Source organism: Solea senegalensis, linkage group LG6 (genome assembly GCF_019176455.1).
Source record: "Solea senegalensis isolate Sse05_10M linkage group LG6, IFAPA_SoseM_1, whole genome shotgun sequence".
NCBI classification, from domain to species: domain Eukaryota; kingdom Metazoa; phylum Chordata; class Actinopteri; order Pleuronectiformes; family Soleidae; genus Solea; species Solea senegalensis.
In genome coordinates this window covers 14,451,079-14,468,610 of record NC_058026.1, presented here as the reverse complement: position 1 = coordinate 14,468,610, position 17,532 = coordinate 14,451,079, and the positions used below count along the sequence as shown (strand labels likewise).

Sequence of the window (17,532 nt, the reverse complement as noted above, 5' to 3'; positions counted from 1 at the left end):
TTTTGGTTTGTGGATAAAACAAGACATTTAAGAAGATCATCATTTCCACACCGATCAACATTTTTTAAGGTTTTTGGATATTTTATGGACCAAACAATTAATCTGCAAAATAATCGACAGATCAATTGATTATGAAACTAATCGTTAGTTGCAGCTCTACAAGTGACACAGATCTACTTTTGAATACGCAGTCACTTCACCCTGTAAATCTCAACCCAGCCATAACCTGTTGGTCATACAAAATGTCTGTCATGTTAGGGCACAATATTACAATATCAGATCTGCCAATTTTTATAGTTTTATGAAGTGGGAGCTGTGGAATTTAGAAAAGAATGGCTGATAAATCTGGTGACTACTGTGTAGGCTCTAGCTCTAGATCTGGCACAGAGGCAGAGAGGCTGTCTCCACCAGGGCCATGATTAGGCATCTACTGAGGAGAAAGGAGACAGGTGGTGGAGCAGAAACCCAGAGCCAGACTCATTCCCTGGGTCCCTTTGCAAAATTCTGCTAAAGGGACTTTCACTTTTGCACCTGACAACCCATTTCGTAATGGTTTGTTCCATCTGTTGGTGTAAGCATAACACTAACTTTGTGGAGCAAAATTAAAGAGACCGTTTTTCATAGAGTTCAGAGTTAAGTGGTTATTAATATTAACATTAATAAGAAGTTATGGGAAAAAAAACATGAAATGTAGAACAGGGTATTATACACAACAGTAAGATTTGGTTCTGCTGCTGGGTAATGAGTTTATGTTGAAGTTCCAGCATCAACGCTACTGATAAACTTAAGCACAGAACCTGTGAGTTATAGATAAGACCAACGCTAACAATTGAATCTGCTGCAACAGCCCATTTACACTGCCTCCTCCTGATTCCATTGTATACATTTTCATGTAGAAGTGCAATTCTGATGTCACTGACTAAATCTGAAGAGTTGACTGCAGCTGATGTGAGGTTGTTGTCAAAATAATGTATCCACAGCCTTTTTAATACTAATCGTTGTGTTTCTTTGCTGGGCAACTAAGAAGGAATGGTAATCATTATGTGAGGCCTGATTGCAGACTTTTGGGCTGTAATTTCCTTTCATCTCATTTCCACTTGCTACTTTGCCTGTATTGTGTGTTCACACTAAGTACATCCATGTGCAGTAGAGGTAAAGAAACCGCACGTAAAGTGGTGCACTTTGATTGCGGCAGCCGTGGTTAGAGCGGTAGAGTGGTTTGGATTCCAACCTGAAGGTCAGAGTTTGATCCAAGGTTCAGCTAGTCTTAGTGACCCTGGGCAAGAGACTTAACCCCAATTTGCTTCTGGAAGCATGTGAATGGATATGATAGATGTGTGTTAGAAAAAGGTGTGAGGAAATGGGTGAATGGGTGAATGGCGAAACTGTAGAGTAAAGCAGTATCAGGGGTCATGAATAGAAAGGTGCACATGGACTCAATTCACACTCAAAGGTTGCCCACTTACATACACGTGTTTCTAATTTGGATACCGTGCACTCCATGAAAAATACTCACTAAACTGTCTTATTTGAGACCTAGCATGGAGTAAACTGGTGTTCCTGATAACATTAACATTGTCTCTGATTCATTTAAGCTGCATGAATGTTGTTTCAAAACTTACAGATCAACGTGTTGCACATGACCTTTTTGGAAAAAAGCATTTAGCTTCAGGCTTTAACAACAGTCATTGTTTTTGCTCACTTTCACCCAGGTGGCCAACCTAGCTTGCTCCATCTCCAACAACGAAGAGGGCGTGAAGTTGGTTCGTATGGCTGCCACCCAAATTGACAGCTTATGTCCACAGGTGAGAACTCGAAAATGATTCCCATTTCACTGTAAAACATTAGAAACAGAAAGCAGTTCTTAGAGTGTAGACTAGAAGGAAAAGCAGTGAGTAATGTGTAGGAGGAGTGTAGTGCTGTTTCTCTGGATGTAAGCAACAGGCAAGTTAAAATCGATGCACTGTGTCCAAGTTAAATGGTAGGCCTAATTCACAGGGGATCCAACACAGTAATGGAGAAGAGAAATGCATTAGGGAGGCTGAATCTAATGCATGGGCCCAACTATGTGCACCTGCTGACATGCGCTTACTTTAAAAAGTTGAGGAGAAACCATCTCTTGATAACTTTTGGCAGTGCTCAAAATAGATTAAAAGACACACCCCAGATTTTGTGACTTGAAAAGAATGAACAGAGAGGCAGTGAAACAGATATTCCCAGCGCTTGTACTTATCTGTACACATACACTACACAACATACTGAACAACTGTCATGTCAAGAATGTAGTGTCTTCCTTGCTACATCAGATTAATGTAGCTATGACAACCTCTCAGAAAGCAGGAAGTGATGAAGAGCGAGGAGACTAAAAATGATGGTTTAGCGCAGATGCCAGCACTTCAGTGATATTAAAACTGGAAGTCTGCTGATATGATTTGCCCATGTCTAAAAGAGCTATTTTATTTCCATCACCTTCAAACCTTGTGAAGTTCTGATCTCCTTTTGGCTGGAAGCCAGATGTTTCTATCTTACACAGATCAGACTCTTGAAGTCAAGATACTTGCTGTTTTCTTTTTATTATCTGTCTTCAAGCTGTATAAAAGTGTGATAGACCCTCTGGACAACACACATCTGTGCTGTATTTTAGGTTTAGACTTTTATTGCTCTATATTTTTTCTTTTGTCATTATCTCACATCGTAAATTATGATGTATACCATTTGGCTTATGTTTTTGTTAAGTCTTGAGGATCTACATGTACTCATCAAACAAAGTTTGTTTCGGATGTACCAACTACTCAGCGGACCACAGCATAAATATACAGTACTATATACAAACCTTATGTGAACTCAAGTGAGATTATAACCATTGTATCATTGCTCCACTTGTTTCTGTTTATTAAGACATTGATGTGTACATGTTTAAACAAATTGCTAATAGAATATGTGTTGTGCACAACTAGTCTGATTATTACTCATGTCTACTTTACATTCACTGTTAAAAACTCTCTGATTAAGTTGTGTACATGTCTGTATAATTAGATTCAAATCAGAGTACTCAACTTGTCCAACCATGTTGCATCCAAATATTATCTTATTTGTGACACAATCACTCAGTCACTCAACCTCTGTGTTACGGCTGGTCTTGTCCCTTCCTCATGCTGTCTACTGTAAAAATACAAGTGTTAAATCTATGTTAGTTTCTATTTCTTTACAGCCTGGAAGTAAATTAGAAAATAAGGGGATTACCGTTCATAAATCTACAATTAATATTTTAAAAAAAATGTCAATGTGGATAACTGAAAACAGTCTAAAATTAAAAATAAATCTACAACAATAAAGATGGCTCAAGTCAAGGGTTCTGAAGCCACTGTAGGACTGGGATGAGGGTCATGAATCATTGTCCATCATGGCTTCAACAAAAAAAGTTTATGTGCAATACGCAACTGTCATATGTTCATAAATCTCTCCAGCTTCTACCATCTGACATATTACATATCTGCTCATATTAGATAAAACCCACCCTCTTGAAGCTTGGACCAATCAAAATGATAAATTGCCATCTGCAACTGTGACACTTTGTGTCCCATGGAGACACCAAAACCAACAAAGCAGTGATCCCACTAACAAGTAACCCTATGTGGTCTCACTCCGATAAAGCTTATCCTTCAGAGACATCATCTGCAGTATAAACGATAAATGGGTTCTTAAAATGTACTTTCACTCAAAACCTCAAACATGTATTGGCTGTGGCTAATACACTCGCAGACAAATGTTGATTTGTGTTTCTTTCAGAAATGTTTGATAAAACCTGTAATACCAACTGAAACATATTTATGACATGTTATCACATCAATTAAGAAAGCTCAAGAAATTAGATATCGGAATCACTTTTTAACCAATGGCTTTGACAGTATCTCATGTTGGATAGTGATACAGCTGTGGTTTAAAATTTTGCTTTCCAACTTGCCAGGTTATCAATGCTGCACTCACTCTTGCGGCGCGCCCTCAAAGCAAAGTCGCCCAGGACAACATGGACGTTTTCAAAGATCAGTGGGAGAAACAGGTGCGCATTCTGACCGAGGCTGTGGATGACATCACCTCAGTGGATGACTTCCTTTCTGTGTCAGGTATGAGGGAACACGGCACACAAACAGACTCAAACAGGCAGTAACAACATTTGAAAATAATAATATAACAAAACAAGACAGGGATATTGAATGGTGAAGTCAATACATTAAACAACTAGACCTGAAACAGCAGCTTTTGGTGGTAATTTTCATTTGTTGCAAGCATTTCTTTTTATGTGTTTGTCTCAGCTACCGTTTGTTTGTTTATTGTCTCATGAAAAAAAAGCAATGTCAGCTCTATATATGCATCCTAAAATGAAGAAGGATCTACAATAAATGGTAGTGTATTGCCTCATAGTGTTTAGATGAGATGGTTTTATTAGCTAAATTGTGGAAATCTATTGACCTTCATGGAGGAACATGAATCACACAGTATTAATCATAAGCACGTCATTTCTAAGGAAATGACTGATTTACATGTACAAGGACTTTTGTGAGATCCGTCCAGTTCCATTCACTGCCATTCTTTTTGCCTCACCCTAGAGAACCACATCCTTGAGGATGTCAACAAATGTGTAATTGCTCTGCAAGAGGGAGATGTGGACACTCTTGACCGGACTGCTGGAGCCATTCGGGGCCGAGCTGCTCGTGTGGTCCACATCATTAACGCTGAGATGGAAAACTATGAACCTGGGGTCTACACTGAGCGTGTGCTGGAGTCCATCAAGCTTCTGTCTGAGACTGGTTTGTGCACTGTATACAAAGCTGCCGTGGCACAAGGAGCTCCAGTTTAATTTATTGTATGGAGTAGATTAAGTCAGTCTCCTTCACCCTTGGATTGTGCTTGCATCAGACATTATGTTATAAGCTTTTTGGCAAGTTAAGCTACTGTCATGAGCAGTTGTCTGACACACACACACACACACACATTTTTTGCACTAACATTAGCTTCTCAGTCTGTTGAGTAAATTACAGACACACCGCCCTTTACCCAGTGTCCCACAATTTCGATCTTGGCTCAAATACAAACCCTCAACGCCACCTGTTCACTCTTCTGCCACTCTTTCGTTTCATGCATTTTTTTATCACTTATTATCTTTTTTTCCCACTCACTTTCCAGCTTCTATGTCACAGCTTTCCAGGTGACCTTAATTTGTCCCTGGTGTACAACAGGTTTTAGGCAGACACGACTCTCACTTAAAGTAAAGATTGTTCTCCAACCGGAAGACTAAATACTTGTTTTCAGTTGATGGATAGATAGATAGATAGATAGATAGATAGATAGATAGATAGATAGATAGATAGATAGATAGATAGATAATGTCTGGTTTGAATTTGAGTGTTCATCTATATGTTTGCCCTGCGATTGACTGGTCCACCCTGGACTGGTCCACTCCAGCGTGTACTCCACTTTCTCTCTATGTCAGCTGGGATTGGCCCTCATGTGGTGGATAAAAGCGGGAGACAATGAATGAGTGGATGAAGGTGATTCACAATTTAAAAAGCAAAGAGGTCTGTGTTGACGGTATTTTGTAGTTCATGTTTAGCAAATTTTCTGTCAACCAGTCCCTCGTCTAATCCCCCTCCTCATTCTTTTTTCTCTTTCATTCTCGTCCTCCCACTCCTCCCCCCCAGTTTCCGTCCCTCCCGTTAGAGCCTATGTAGTGAGATAGTGTATCTATTGTTTGGCTCCCTACTTTCATCTTCCTGGATAATTGAGAGACACAATTACCTCCTCCCCTCCCTGCTAGATGATAACTTGCAAACAGCATTACTCAAGTCACGTGTTCACACAGCCATCTGTCTAAGCCCCACTTTTGGCACTCATCTCCACCCTAATGGACTACCTACAGTACTAGTTATATGCTATCTTAAGCACATTCTGTTCTATTATTGCATAATTCAGTTTAATTGATTGGGGTAATTAATTGACGAAGTACAGTGGCGTATCTCATGGACACTTAAGGTCAATTTCGTATGACCATAACCTTGTCACAAGCTTAGACTATGTAATTGTACTGCTGTTCTATTAATCCCCAATGGGGTATGGAGCTTGTTTTTATAGTCAGCAGAGCCCAGAGAGATGATGTCAGCATTACTGAGAGCTAACAGAAAGAGAACTGTGCGTGTCAGAGCATCAGATCGATCGCCCACTGATTCTCCTTTATCACATGTTTGTTTTTTGAAAATATACATCCCAATGTTGTTTTGACTGGTAAACACAAGAAGCCTCACCTGAAAAGTGTATTCGAGAGGAGAGGAGATATAGGATTCAAGGTCAGATTAGGTCATTTGTCCAGTTTGGATCAATGTAAACAGTACGGGTTTTGCAGTTTACCAGTAGCACAAACCTCTCTCTTAAAAAACTGCATTGCCACTCAACTAAACTGCAACTGTATTTTCACAACACTTTTATTGCCAGGAACTTTTTATTATTGACTTAATTTCTTTAAAACACTAAATGTGCCACAGTCACTGTAAACATTTGGATAATGGATATCATTTTATTTTCTCTTTCTCTTTTAAGTGTCTCTTGGACCATTTTTGTTTCTTTCCATCGTGATGATTAACAATTAAATGTAGTAGAAATGAATGGGTGGAATTTACCATGTGCTGACCAAAGCTACTCTCCGCTTATAAGTAAACCCCAACTCTCTTTAATTCTCAGGTAAAACTCAATTCGGATGAAGTCGCTCCACCCTTAAGACAAAAACAGCAGTGTCTCCTCAGATAAATAGCTGCAGTAGGCCCGTAGCATACTTAAGCAAGAAACCTAGCATTAAACTGACAAGAGGATGAATGCCCACAAGCAGCAGATTTTCAGAATGCCAGCATCCTGTCTTGCTTAACCTTAAGCCGAGAGCTTCAATGATATTGTCTCTTCTCATGCAGCAGGTCTCAGTAGCTGCATGGCCTTAAGGAGACCTTCTGCATTAAGCTTTAATGAGGCCTCATGTCCACTCAATTTTGGCTGCTAACTGAGATGTTACGGCAGGAGAGTGGCAACTATTGTTAGACCAGCGTTTCATTTGCTCCATATTTCTCTTTGATGAAAAGCTGTTGTGTTTCCCTTGCCTATATCCCTCTTGGTGGTAGTTGGGGTTGTTAAGGGCTACCATGCACATCTGATCTGGGCCATAAAGCACTTATTGATCCTTGTGAACTTTTGCCACCCTCTCCCATCCGTCCTCACAGAGTTGATGTCTATGTATTTCAACACAGTCAAGGAGAAATCTGTATCTTGGGAAAAAATGATTAAGTGTAGCTGAACAGAGAAAAGGACCGCAGGACCACACACTTTCTAGAGGGTACAGAGTCCAATTAACGAGGCTCAACCAAAGAAATCAATAGCTGTCACCAAGGATTTCACTAAGCGATTTGAGCAGGGATTTTAGTGGAATTCGTTGATGTTGTCCTCTTCTTTTTTTTCCTTTTCACAGTGGTGTGCATGTGTAAAACACTCTCCCTGAGAATGTGTGTGTGTGTGAGAGAGAGAGAGAATCTATGAGTTGGCTGTTTTTGTTTTTATTTGATTGCAGTTGTGTTTATGCCCAAGGCCACTCATGCCAATCACAGCCACTTGTCTGTGTTCCTGGCAGCTCCCACAATCACACTGGACACCTATCACAACCAGCTGCCCTTTGACCTTGTCTCAATTTGCTCATCCCTCTTTCTCATATTGAGTGTGGTCAAATTTATGGCCAAGCCAAATACAGGCAGCCAAGGCACACAACTCTTCTGTGTAAAGCTGAGCCATAGATTCCTAACAGACAGTCTACACATGGGCCTCAGATTGAAGCATGTCCTTGAGAGGGAGAAAAATCAATAGCCTAATGGGAAAGTGGTTATGGCCTCTCTTCCCCTCCGCCCAAGCCCCCTTCTCCCTCCCCCCTCCCTGAGACACTTTTCTGCCAACTAACTCCTTGTGTTTAAACTAATCTTCTCCTCAAAAAAGGGAGAAATTTTAAAGTTGATCATTAATGTGGAGCTTGGATAGGGTAGATTAAAGAACTGATATATGGCCTAAGTCACTGCCCCATGTAGAAAAGTAGGGTGGCATTACTCCTTCTTATTATACTGGCCCACAGTAATTGGGATTGAGCCTTTTTTTTTCTTTTTTTTTGCAGTGAGCAGTAACACACATACTCACACCCACATGGCATGTCAGTAAATCAGTGGATCAAGTGCACTAAAAAAGTGTAGCCATTTGAGCATGAGGAATAGAAGTAAGGACACTCTCTACACTGTCTACTTTTAAAACAATAGATCTGAGGACAGAATACTGATGACATGTGGCTAATCTAATCAGCAGATTATCGTAAAATATTTAGCATGTCCTGTAAAATCCTTAATCAGAAACAACAGCTGATGCCTCTAATCGAAAAACACGTTGTACTTCAGGGGAACTGGGGAAGTAAATGCTCCTTTAATACTCAAAATGGCCTCCTGGTACCTTGAGGCGTACGCTGTTGCTGACTTGGATGAGTCACTCTTAAAATTTGTATCCAATGTATGAATATCAAGGAAAAGATGTTTTACTCAGACTGTGAAATGGGATGGTTCATTTAGCAAGCAGAGGAGGTAAGCTGTCCTTATCAGTGCAGAAAAAGAGGTGGTAGTTGACAGAGAGTGCTGATGAGGAAATCACTATGAGAGTAGCAATCTGAGGAAGTATGTGAAAACATTCTAGTGTAGGTGAGCAGAGTGAAAAAGCAGGCTAAAGTTAGGCAGACTGAAGCCTTGCTCCCCCACAGATCAGTACCACTTTGACATATTTGTTTATACTGCATGTTACATTAAACAGGAAACAACAGCTGATACGCCAACTCAGAGGAGCATTCTAAGAATGAAATAAATGAATTTGAACTTAATGAAAAACAATTGGCTTTTAAAAGTTAATATGATACAGATGGATGTTGGAGCGCAAACTGTTTGTAGGAAAGAAAATCTGCAGTGCAAACTCTTCACAATACGTTCACTACTGAATGTAACTTCTTGACTATGATCACCTTATCTTTCTCCCATTTGGCATTTGAAACAATTTCTTGCTAAAAATAGCTGGTAAGAGCAGTAAGAGTGTACTAAACTATTAAAGGCATTGGCCTAAAAAGCAACATAATGAGTGGGATGATGTTCTGAAACTCTGTTGGGAGTGGGACTGCAGAGTCCCTAAAAGCGACCTGAACAAAACTAGTAACGTGCTTCTTCGAAGAACGAAATATAATATGAATTTGTTAACTATACTTTCGAAAAAAATAAAAAATAAAAAAATAAATCATGTATGCTCAGTATTTAGCTTTTCTTGCATTTGGTCGACTTTAGGTGTGGCGGGTGTGGATTTAGGAAAGTGCAGTGTGAACTGTGAATTTGTTTGGATTATTGTGTTCACTGCACTTGCAGGAGCTCTTTAGGCACTGGTGGACATCGTCTTTACTGTGGTTTAAAGCATTTATTGTACTTACACAACTTCTTACTTATATGTGTAAGCCTGCCCTAGGGATGAAAAAAAAAATCTATTCCTACATGGTCACATTTAATTCCCTTCATCATTTTTCATCTGGAATGAGTGAAATTGCCCCTTACCATCAGCAACTTTGCTCATTAAGAGCTTGGAGAACATTTAAATATTTCTATTTAAACGCCTTCCCGGCTATTCCCAAGAGCCTATTTTATGCTTCCCCAGTAAGTGGATTAAACAGAATTAAAAAAAAAAAGAAAAAGAAAATGGGTGAGACTTTTGTAGTGCCTTTTATGTGTGGTGAACTACAGTAAATAGCTTGTGGTTTTTATCAGACAATATATATTATGCATATATACATATATATCTATATCTATATCTATATATATGTATATATATATATATATATATATATATATATAATGCAGCATATGCACATATGGTGAAATGATTTTGTTCTTCATTAGACCTGTCTTGTCTTATCTTCTGAAGGAGGTTTTCTTAACATAGTAGACATCTATGTATGTGTTGCTGATCATTTTAAAACAAATCTTAATTAAAAATTACATTATTTTTTATGATTATTATACATGGAAAAACCCATAATAGTTGAAGCAGTGTGAAAACTGTCTGTGTGACAGCTTTTGTTATGATAATTTGCCACAGCACAAACTTCATATGAAAACAAAAAAAAAAAAGAAAAGAAAGGGGTTTTTAAACTACAAATTCAATTATTGTGACTCAGTGGGAGATTATTATAGAAAGGTAACCTGCTATGTATTCAAACATTCTGCCTGTCTGTGTGAATATTGAACAATATCTATTCACATTCAGCACGATTCATTTAAACACAAAAAAGACTGGCCAGTTGATACTGACAACAAAACCCTCCATTTTTTATGGTCAATTGGAACTTTTTCTTTTGTTCCCTGGCTTTTGTTCGTCTCAAAAGACTTTGATGAATTTGTTTCCCTTCATAGGCTTTGCCAGTTGACTGCCTGAGCTTGCAAGTTAGTGTCCGTGTACTGTAACGCTGAAGCACACAGCCATGTCCTCACAGGTCACACACTCCCACACACCAGCCAATAGACTCTCTACTTGTTGGGTAAGGAATAGTTTAGGGTGTTTAGGGTGACATTAAGTTCACAACTGAGCAGAGACTGATGCAGGATAGAAATTCCAGATGAAAGGGTTGTGATCATGTCCTTGACAGCAGTAGTTGTGCTTTCACATGCAGTTTCCACTTTTCGTTCCTTCTGAAAATGCAAATTTCTAGCAAATGTTCTGATCCTGACTCTCATGTTTGTCTTGTGTTTTTCCCTCTGTCACCTCTTGATCCCAACAGTCATGCCCCGTTTTGCCGAACAAGTGGAGGTAGCTATTGAAGCACTGAGTACCAACCCCCCACAGGCCTTTGAGGAGAATGAGTTCATTGATGCATCCCGCCTGGTGTATGATGGCGTCCGTGACATCAGGAAAGCTGTCCTCATGATAAGGGTATGTCCATTACCTCCTTTAAAAAAAGTAAAGGGAGAAAAGATCCACTAGAATAGACCTACGTTATTAATTTCTGGTTTACTCTGCATCCGTGTCCTCAGGATAAGGGTATGTCCATTACCTCCTTTAAAAAAGTAAATAGAGAAACGTACCCCCTCGAACACTCTGAAAAAGTGCAAATGTAAACAAATGTGTTTGGAAATGTTGGCCAAGACCAACATTATTAATTTCTGGTTTATTCCACATTTTAAAAATCATTGGATTGGGTATTTCATGAATCTACACATCTGAATAATTCTCTTATTTCATAGTAAGGGGAATAGTCAGTGAGTCTGTATTAAGCCTTACAATCATCTCATACACAATGGTGAATGTTTTTCATTTGTGTTCCTCTGACAAACTTGAAAAACTAGGTAGTGACATTTTTCCCACTTAAAGATTTGAAAATTGATTCATTATACTCATGAGTGTTAAATCTTTCAATTCATGGCATTCATCACCCTAAGTGATGAGACAAATTTGTCACATGCACAGATACCTTCTTTTTTTTCTCTGAGATGTCTCTGTGCCACATTATTGATAGAGCAAACTGTGACGCTGGCTGTAAGTGATGAAAGTAGATTTTCTGGAAAAAAAAAAAGAAAAAACAACAACACAAACATGGTGGTTTTACTCACCTAATGGTGAGTAAAACCATCATTCAAATCTACAGGTGAACAGGATTTCCATTAGAGATGGCATAACATTTTACTCAATGTCATGATAAAAAAATGCTGCATAATAAGATGACACCAGCAGCTTTACTGCCTCACATAAGTATTCTGATGCTACAATATCTGTATTTTTTTACCCACACTGGCCCTACTCTCTTCACCATGTAATTTATTTATTCAACATTATGCATGCTGGAAGGTTTCCCAGTGAAGCTCTGGAAAAATCTAATTATGGAAAATAATTTGATGTTGGTAAATAATGTAAAACAGGCAGCTTTGAACTACCCGGGACCAGCTGGCTTCGTAATCCCATCCAAGTTCAATTACTTTCTGAGGAAACCGCTTGGAAGATCATTGCTCTGTTGCTGTTGTCTCACTCTACCATATAAATAGCATGTTTGCTACATGTAATAGTTTATTTCTTGTGGAAACGTTTTGTGTCTATGTTATCTTTCTCCCTTTTAAGCCAACCAAATGCTCCTTTTGAATTTTTTTTTTAACCCAGATCTTGCTGTGGATGGATTAGGAAACTGATTCTCTGAGTGTTTGAAAGGACTTGAAAGTCATGATGAAATATTTTAAAAAAAGCAAAACATAGTGTTTCCTTGGTCTTTACCAAAAGAGTGTTGTAAATCCACACACAATTCTGAGTGGAGTCAAAGCATACTAGTGCTGACAACACTGAGAATCACAGTGCGTAAGGTATGTGGTTTTACTCACACCTGTGATGCAGCATGAAATGCATGTGTATTGCTCACAAAACCAAGCAACATTTTGTTTCTGTAATCGATTAAATTAAAGGAAATGTTTGATATTAAACTTTTACAAATGAATTTAGGCAGAACAATGCATCATATACCTGCCAAACTGATGGTTACTGCTAATGAAATGCCTGATGAAATTCCATGTGTTCTGAACACATTGTTTAGGAGGTGATGTTCATCCATTTTTGCCTAGCTCAGCACCATATTATGATATATTGGGCATGGTTTTTATTTTTTCATTTATTTATACAATCTGTGTCTCATTGGGTCCATTAGCAGATTTTATGTTCACATAAAGTCATATATCAGAGATCAGTGGGCCACAATGGATCAATCACTGTTGAGAATCACCATTGAGCACAATTGCTAGCCAATGTACTACTAAATTTAATTCATTGCTGCCATAGGCCATGGTCTACGAGCAACCTGTTGGTTTGTAGAGGTCCATCTTTATGGCCGTTGCAAGAGATGCTTTTGTGTAAAACATTTATTGTAGCTACGATATAATTAATCATCACAGTGTGGTAGTCTGTGAATAGCACGTATTAAAGAATAACCGTAACAACACCACAAATTCAGCTTTTTTAAATGTCAGCTTCAGGTACAAATGATTTTTGCACATGTTCGTGTTTTGATCCAAACCTGGTGCTTTGCAGCAGGTTAGCCACTCAGCATACAGTTGCCATGGTGATTGGAGCACAGTTAAAATTGAACCAACTTCATTACCGAGCCACTGTCAAAGTAAACTGGCTAACCCACTAATCTTAATTAATGAGGCAGCCCAGTGTAGCCATTTAACAACTTTGCATTTTTCTTGCCATAATAGAGTACTCCCTTCAAAAAAGGTTAACATTAAGGAATTACAATCACTGCACAGCAGTGTTTAATCATGATACATTTTCAAAGATAGGACATAATTAAAATGATAAAATCAGCAATTTGCATGTTCTGCCCATGTGTGTCTCTGGTTTCCTCCCACAGTCCAAAAACATGCAATATGGGGGTTAGGTAAATTGGACACGCTAAATTGACCATAGGTGTGGATGCGAGAGTGAATGTTTGTTTGTCTCTATGTGGCTCTGCGATGGACTGCGAACTGTCCAGGGTGTACCCCGCCTATCGTCCTATGTCAGCTGACATTGGCACAGCACCCTCCATGACCCTCCTGTGGAGCATAGAAGATCGATGGACGGAAGGAAATTTGGTTGAGGGGTAACAATTTATATTCCTGCCAAGGTTAGACCTGCCAGTTTCTAGTAACAAAGCTCTGTTTGAAGGTCCACCCTGCTCATTGTAAACCAATCTCAATTGGTTGTGTCCCCAGGCCTCCAAGTGAAAGTATCCAATATGTTGAAGAGATGTGTTCATTGCTAATGAAGGTAAAAATGTATTCGTTTTGTGTGCCTCTCCTTTGGTTTTGGTGTATTGAGCTTGTTGAGCCCTCTCAACAAACACAGTGACCCTTTGCAGAGGGACTCTGGGTAAAAGTGATGTTCTGTCTTCAGTTTCAGGGCTTCAGTAAGTGAAATGAATCTCTCTCTCTCACTCATTCAGAAGTCGGTTCTGTGCCATCGCTCTTATCTTGTTTGCCTCCTGACATAGTGGAACCTAGGCGTAGACTGGTCAGGAACAGCTAGTGTTGGCGGCATCTAAAGTTGAAGCATATGTGGTTTGTGTAGTCTGCGGTCTTGCTCTCTGTTCTCTCATATTCCCACGCCACACTGAGAGTGTTCCCCCAAAAGTGTTTGTCAGTAGCTACTGGACTTGTCTCATTGTGCTTTGGATAACTATGACCTGGATGAACGAGCATCGACACAGACAACACAATTGGTGAATAAGTTCACTAACATACTGCAATCGTGTTGAATTAACATCTGCAACTTGTATTGACTATGTTTTTTTTGTTTTTTTTTTACACATAACAGTGGGATATTCTATGAAGCAATTTCTGCCCCGGTGTGGTTTCATGGTGACAATATAGAAAAAAAAAACATTACTTTCAGATTTGGACCTAAAATACTGTTATAAGGTCATACCGAACATTTTGTCAAAGTGTTTTTGTTGGAGGCATAGAGAATATTGAATATTTCTCTGTGACACATGAACATTAGGAAAATGTACTGTAATATCTAATAAAGCAACTTTGACAAAGTGTTAAAAGAATGATCTTAAAAGTTTAACTGTCAGTCTTCAGTGAGAAATTAAACCTCCTTTTCAGACTTGACAACTCTTTTGTTATTATATTTTAACTGGAATGTGTATTTAACTATAGCTACTCAACCAGACCTTATGACATATGTCTGACATAACTGTGAATATTTAAAAATCATTTCAAATTCACTTTTTCAAGGCTAGCATTTATATTAGTTATTAGTTACCTCTACTTTAACGTTCTTTGTTTCTTTGTCGTGATTTGTCTTTGTGATTTCTACATTCTAAAGGCATGGCATTGCATAGAGGAACTTAGGTAAAGGAGAGGGAAAAATCAACCTGGACAACTCAACTAATTTCTTCTTTTTATTGCATTTCTGAGTGAGTCTTGAGGGAACTTACACAACCTGTCACTGTTTAGAGAATAACTAAGTCTGACATTTGACTCATTTAACTGTGTGACATCTCTGCCAGAGTTTGAACTAAAACTCCCAGTGAGCCACTGTACTGAACATGACAACAAAGGGGAACGTATGCTATCTGTTACTCAGGATTCCTACACAATGGGGCACCAAGATCAAGAAAAATTGCCCCTTTGAGTTGTCTCTTATTTTTCTCTTCTACTGTTTTTCTCACTCTTTGATTATTTGACTCAACTTTGTCTTTGTGTTCCTCACAGACACCAGAGGAGCTGGAAGACGACTCTGACTTTGAGCAGGAGGACTATGATACTCGCAGTAGGACTAGTGTCCAGACTGAAGATGACCAGCTTATTGCTGGACAAAGTGCCCGAGTGAGTACATCTTTACTTCCCCTCTGTGCTGCACCGCAAATATCCCTCTGTTGCATAACCTGACAAAGAAAAATGGATATGATGGCTGCAGTGTGAAGTCGCAAGCTGCATCCCATTCCCATTCACCTCCCCAACCCATGGCCACACAGGAGTCCATTCTTCTAACTAGTTTCACTTACATAGCATGAAAATCCATTTAAATAATTCTAACAAGTGGGTTTATTTTGAATAACCACTGTTCGGGGATGGTAGGTATAAAATTGCAATCACCAACAAAGAAGTAATTATCAAATTCCCGTTAGATGCCAGACAAAACACAGAATACCGTGCAGTACTTTAGCTGAAATCGCCAGGGTCTGGTCTTTGTTGTGCATTAGCAATTTTTCACTCCCAGCTTAAAAAAACATTAAAAGAGTATCGGTGCTTGTTTCCTTCAGCAACACAGAGGCTCTAGTGGTTAGGTGGGTTGCATGTTGAATGGATTGTAGATGGCAGAAGTGAGAGTTGGCCAAATGCCTCTCTCTGTGGCACAAGCCTGCATTATACTGCCTGGATCTCTACACTGTCTGGGGTAATGCACAAAGAAGGGAGAAATAAATATAACCAAACTAGCTTTTTGTTAAATGTATCTTCTGTACAACTTAAGTCTCCATTGTGGTGGTTCTGACTGTGAGAAAACAAAGAACAACCATCTCAGGACCGAGGGCTATGTAAAAAGTCAATAATTTTCCCTTAAATCTACTTAAATTAAAATTGTATTGGTTTCTCTTTTGCTCTCCCTTTATCTCATACACATACATTGACAACAGGCCTAGCCATTATAGTTAGGCTAAGTAAGAACAATGCATTAAGGCTTTACAAACAGATATCACTGTATGTAGTCTATGTGTTTACATACTGTATATATACAAGAACGATAGCTAAGGTCAAATTACAACTGGACACTTGAAGTTACTGAAGACACATACCAGGTATGTGAAGGGCTGAAATCCCAGTCTTTGTTGACATAGCCATCCATCCCAGCCTCTGTCATATGGCATGACAGTACATACAGTAGCTTTACAAAAATATCACCCACTTGTACACCTGAAAGAAATGAAGGATCAATTTGTTATTTGGATCTATTTGGAAATCTGTTTTGCCCCCAAGTAATATCACTTGATCAAGCCTATGCTAACATTCCACACTACAAAATAAGTAATTAAAGTGTGTATGATTTGTGCTGATATCGTATTGGATCGATATCGGTATTGGCCAATACTCAAGGCTGCAATATTGGTATTGGAAGTTGTATCAGGACATCCCAACTGAAATTCAATATTCCCATCACAGTTTTATTCAGCTGACCGACCATTGTTACGTCGTTACCTCACTTCTAAGCTCACTGTCAGCTGGAATTGGCCACAGCTCCTCTGCGACCCTGAAAGGATAAGCAGTGGATGGATGGATTTAATTATTTAATCATTTCATCATCAGGACAAAGACACAAGTTATAAAAGTTCAACATTGTCAGATCTGAAATTTAGCCATGAACAAATAGCTGTTCCAGGATGGCCGTGGGGGTCCTGGGCGTGAAGTGCTTTGAGTTTGTTGTATGTATACTCCCACTAAGTCTCCTGCAGAGACAAATTGCAGGGCCATCTGAGCTTCGATGCAACAGCGCTGCCACACAAAGGAGCTTCACAGAACCAAACTGTTAACTAGTTTTCCTGGCACTCCCCTGTGCTTTGAGTGGGAAGCTTTTCTTGGAAACAGTTTGAAGTCACAGCGTGTCCCTTCATCTTAACTTTTTATTGTAATACTTTGACATACAATAATGAAAGGCTGACATGCCTCAATATAATGATTGTTAACTGACACAATTAGCACTTGGGCTTACACAGTTCCATGAAATGCTCAGTAATGTACTGAAAAGCAAATGTCATCCAACATGCACGCACCTATTTGGAGGCATCCAGCCTCTACGTAATTGATATCACCTGTTTTTCCATTCACAGACACTGTTGTGCCCTCAAAGAATAGACATTTACACATGCAGTATGCAAGCACATCCAGGAAAGAGAGCCTCAGCTTGTCGTGTCATGCTTGCTGT

At 39.1% G+C, this 17,532-nt stretch overlaps 1 protein-coding gene across 2 annotated transcripts in view; it reads left to right on the top strand.

The window, feature by feature from the left end:
* The window catches only part of ctnna2 (catenin (cadherin-associated protein), alpha 2), a 249,467-nt gene that overhangs the window by 214,222 nt on the left and 17,713 nt on the right, over positions 1 to 17,532 (top strand). For both annotated transcript variants that reach the window (XM_044029247.1, XM_044029249.1), the window contains exons 10-14: positions 1,713 to 1,805; positions 3,968 to 4,124; positions 4,608 to 4,808; positions 10,868 to 11,019; positions 15,327 to 15,440. In XM_044029247.1, the coding sequence (XP_043885182.1) occupies positions 1,713 to 1,805; positions 3,968 to 4,124; positions 4,608 to 4,808; positions 10,868 to 11,019; positions 15,327 to 15,440 (717 nt within the window). The remainder of the gene's footprint in view (positions 1 to 1,712; positions 1,806 to 3,967; positions 4,125 to 4,607; positions 4,809 to 10,867; positions 11,020 to 15,326; positions 15,441 to 17,532) is intronic.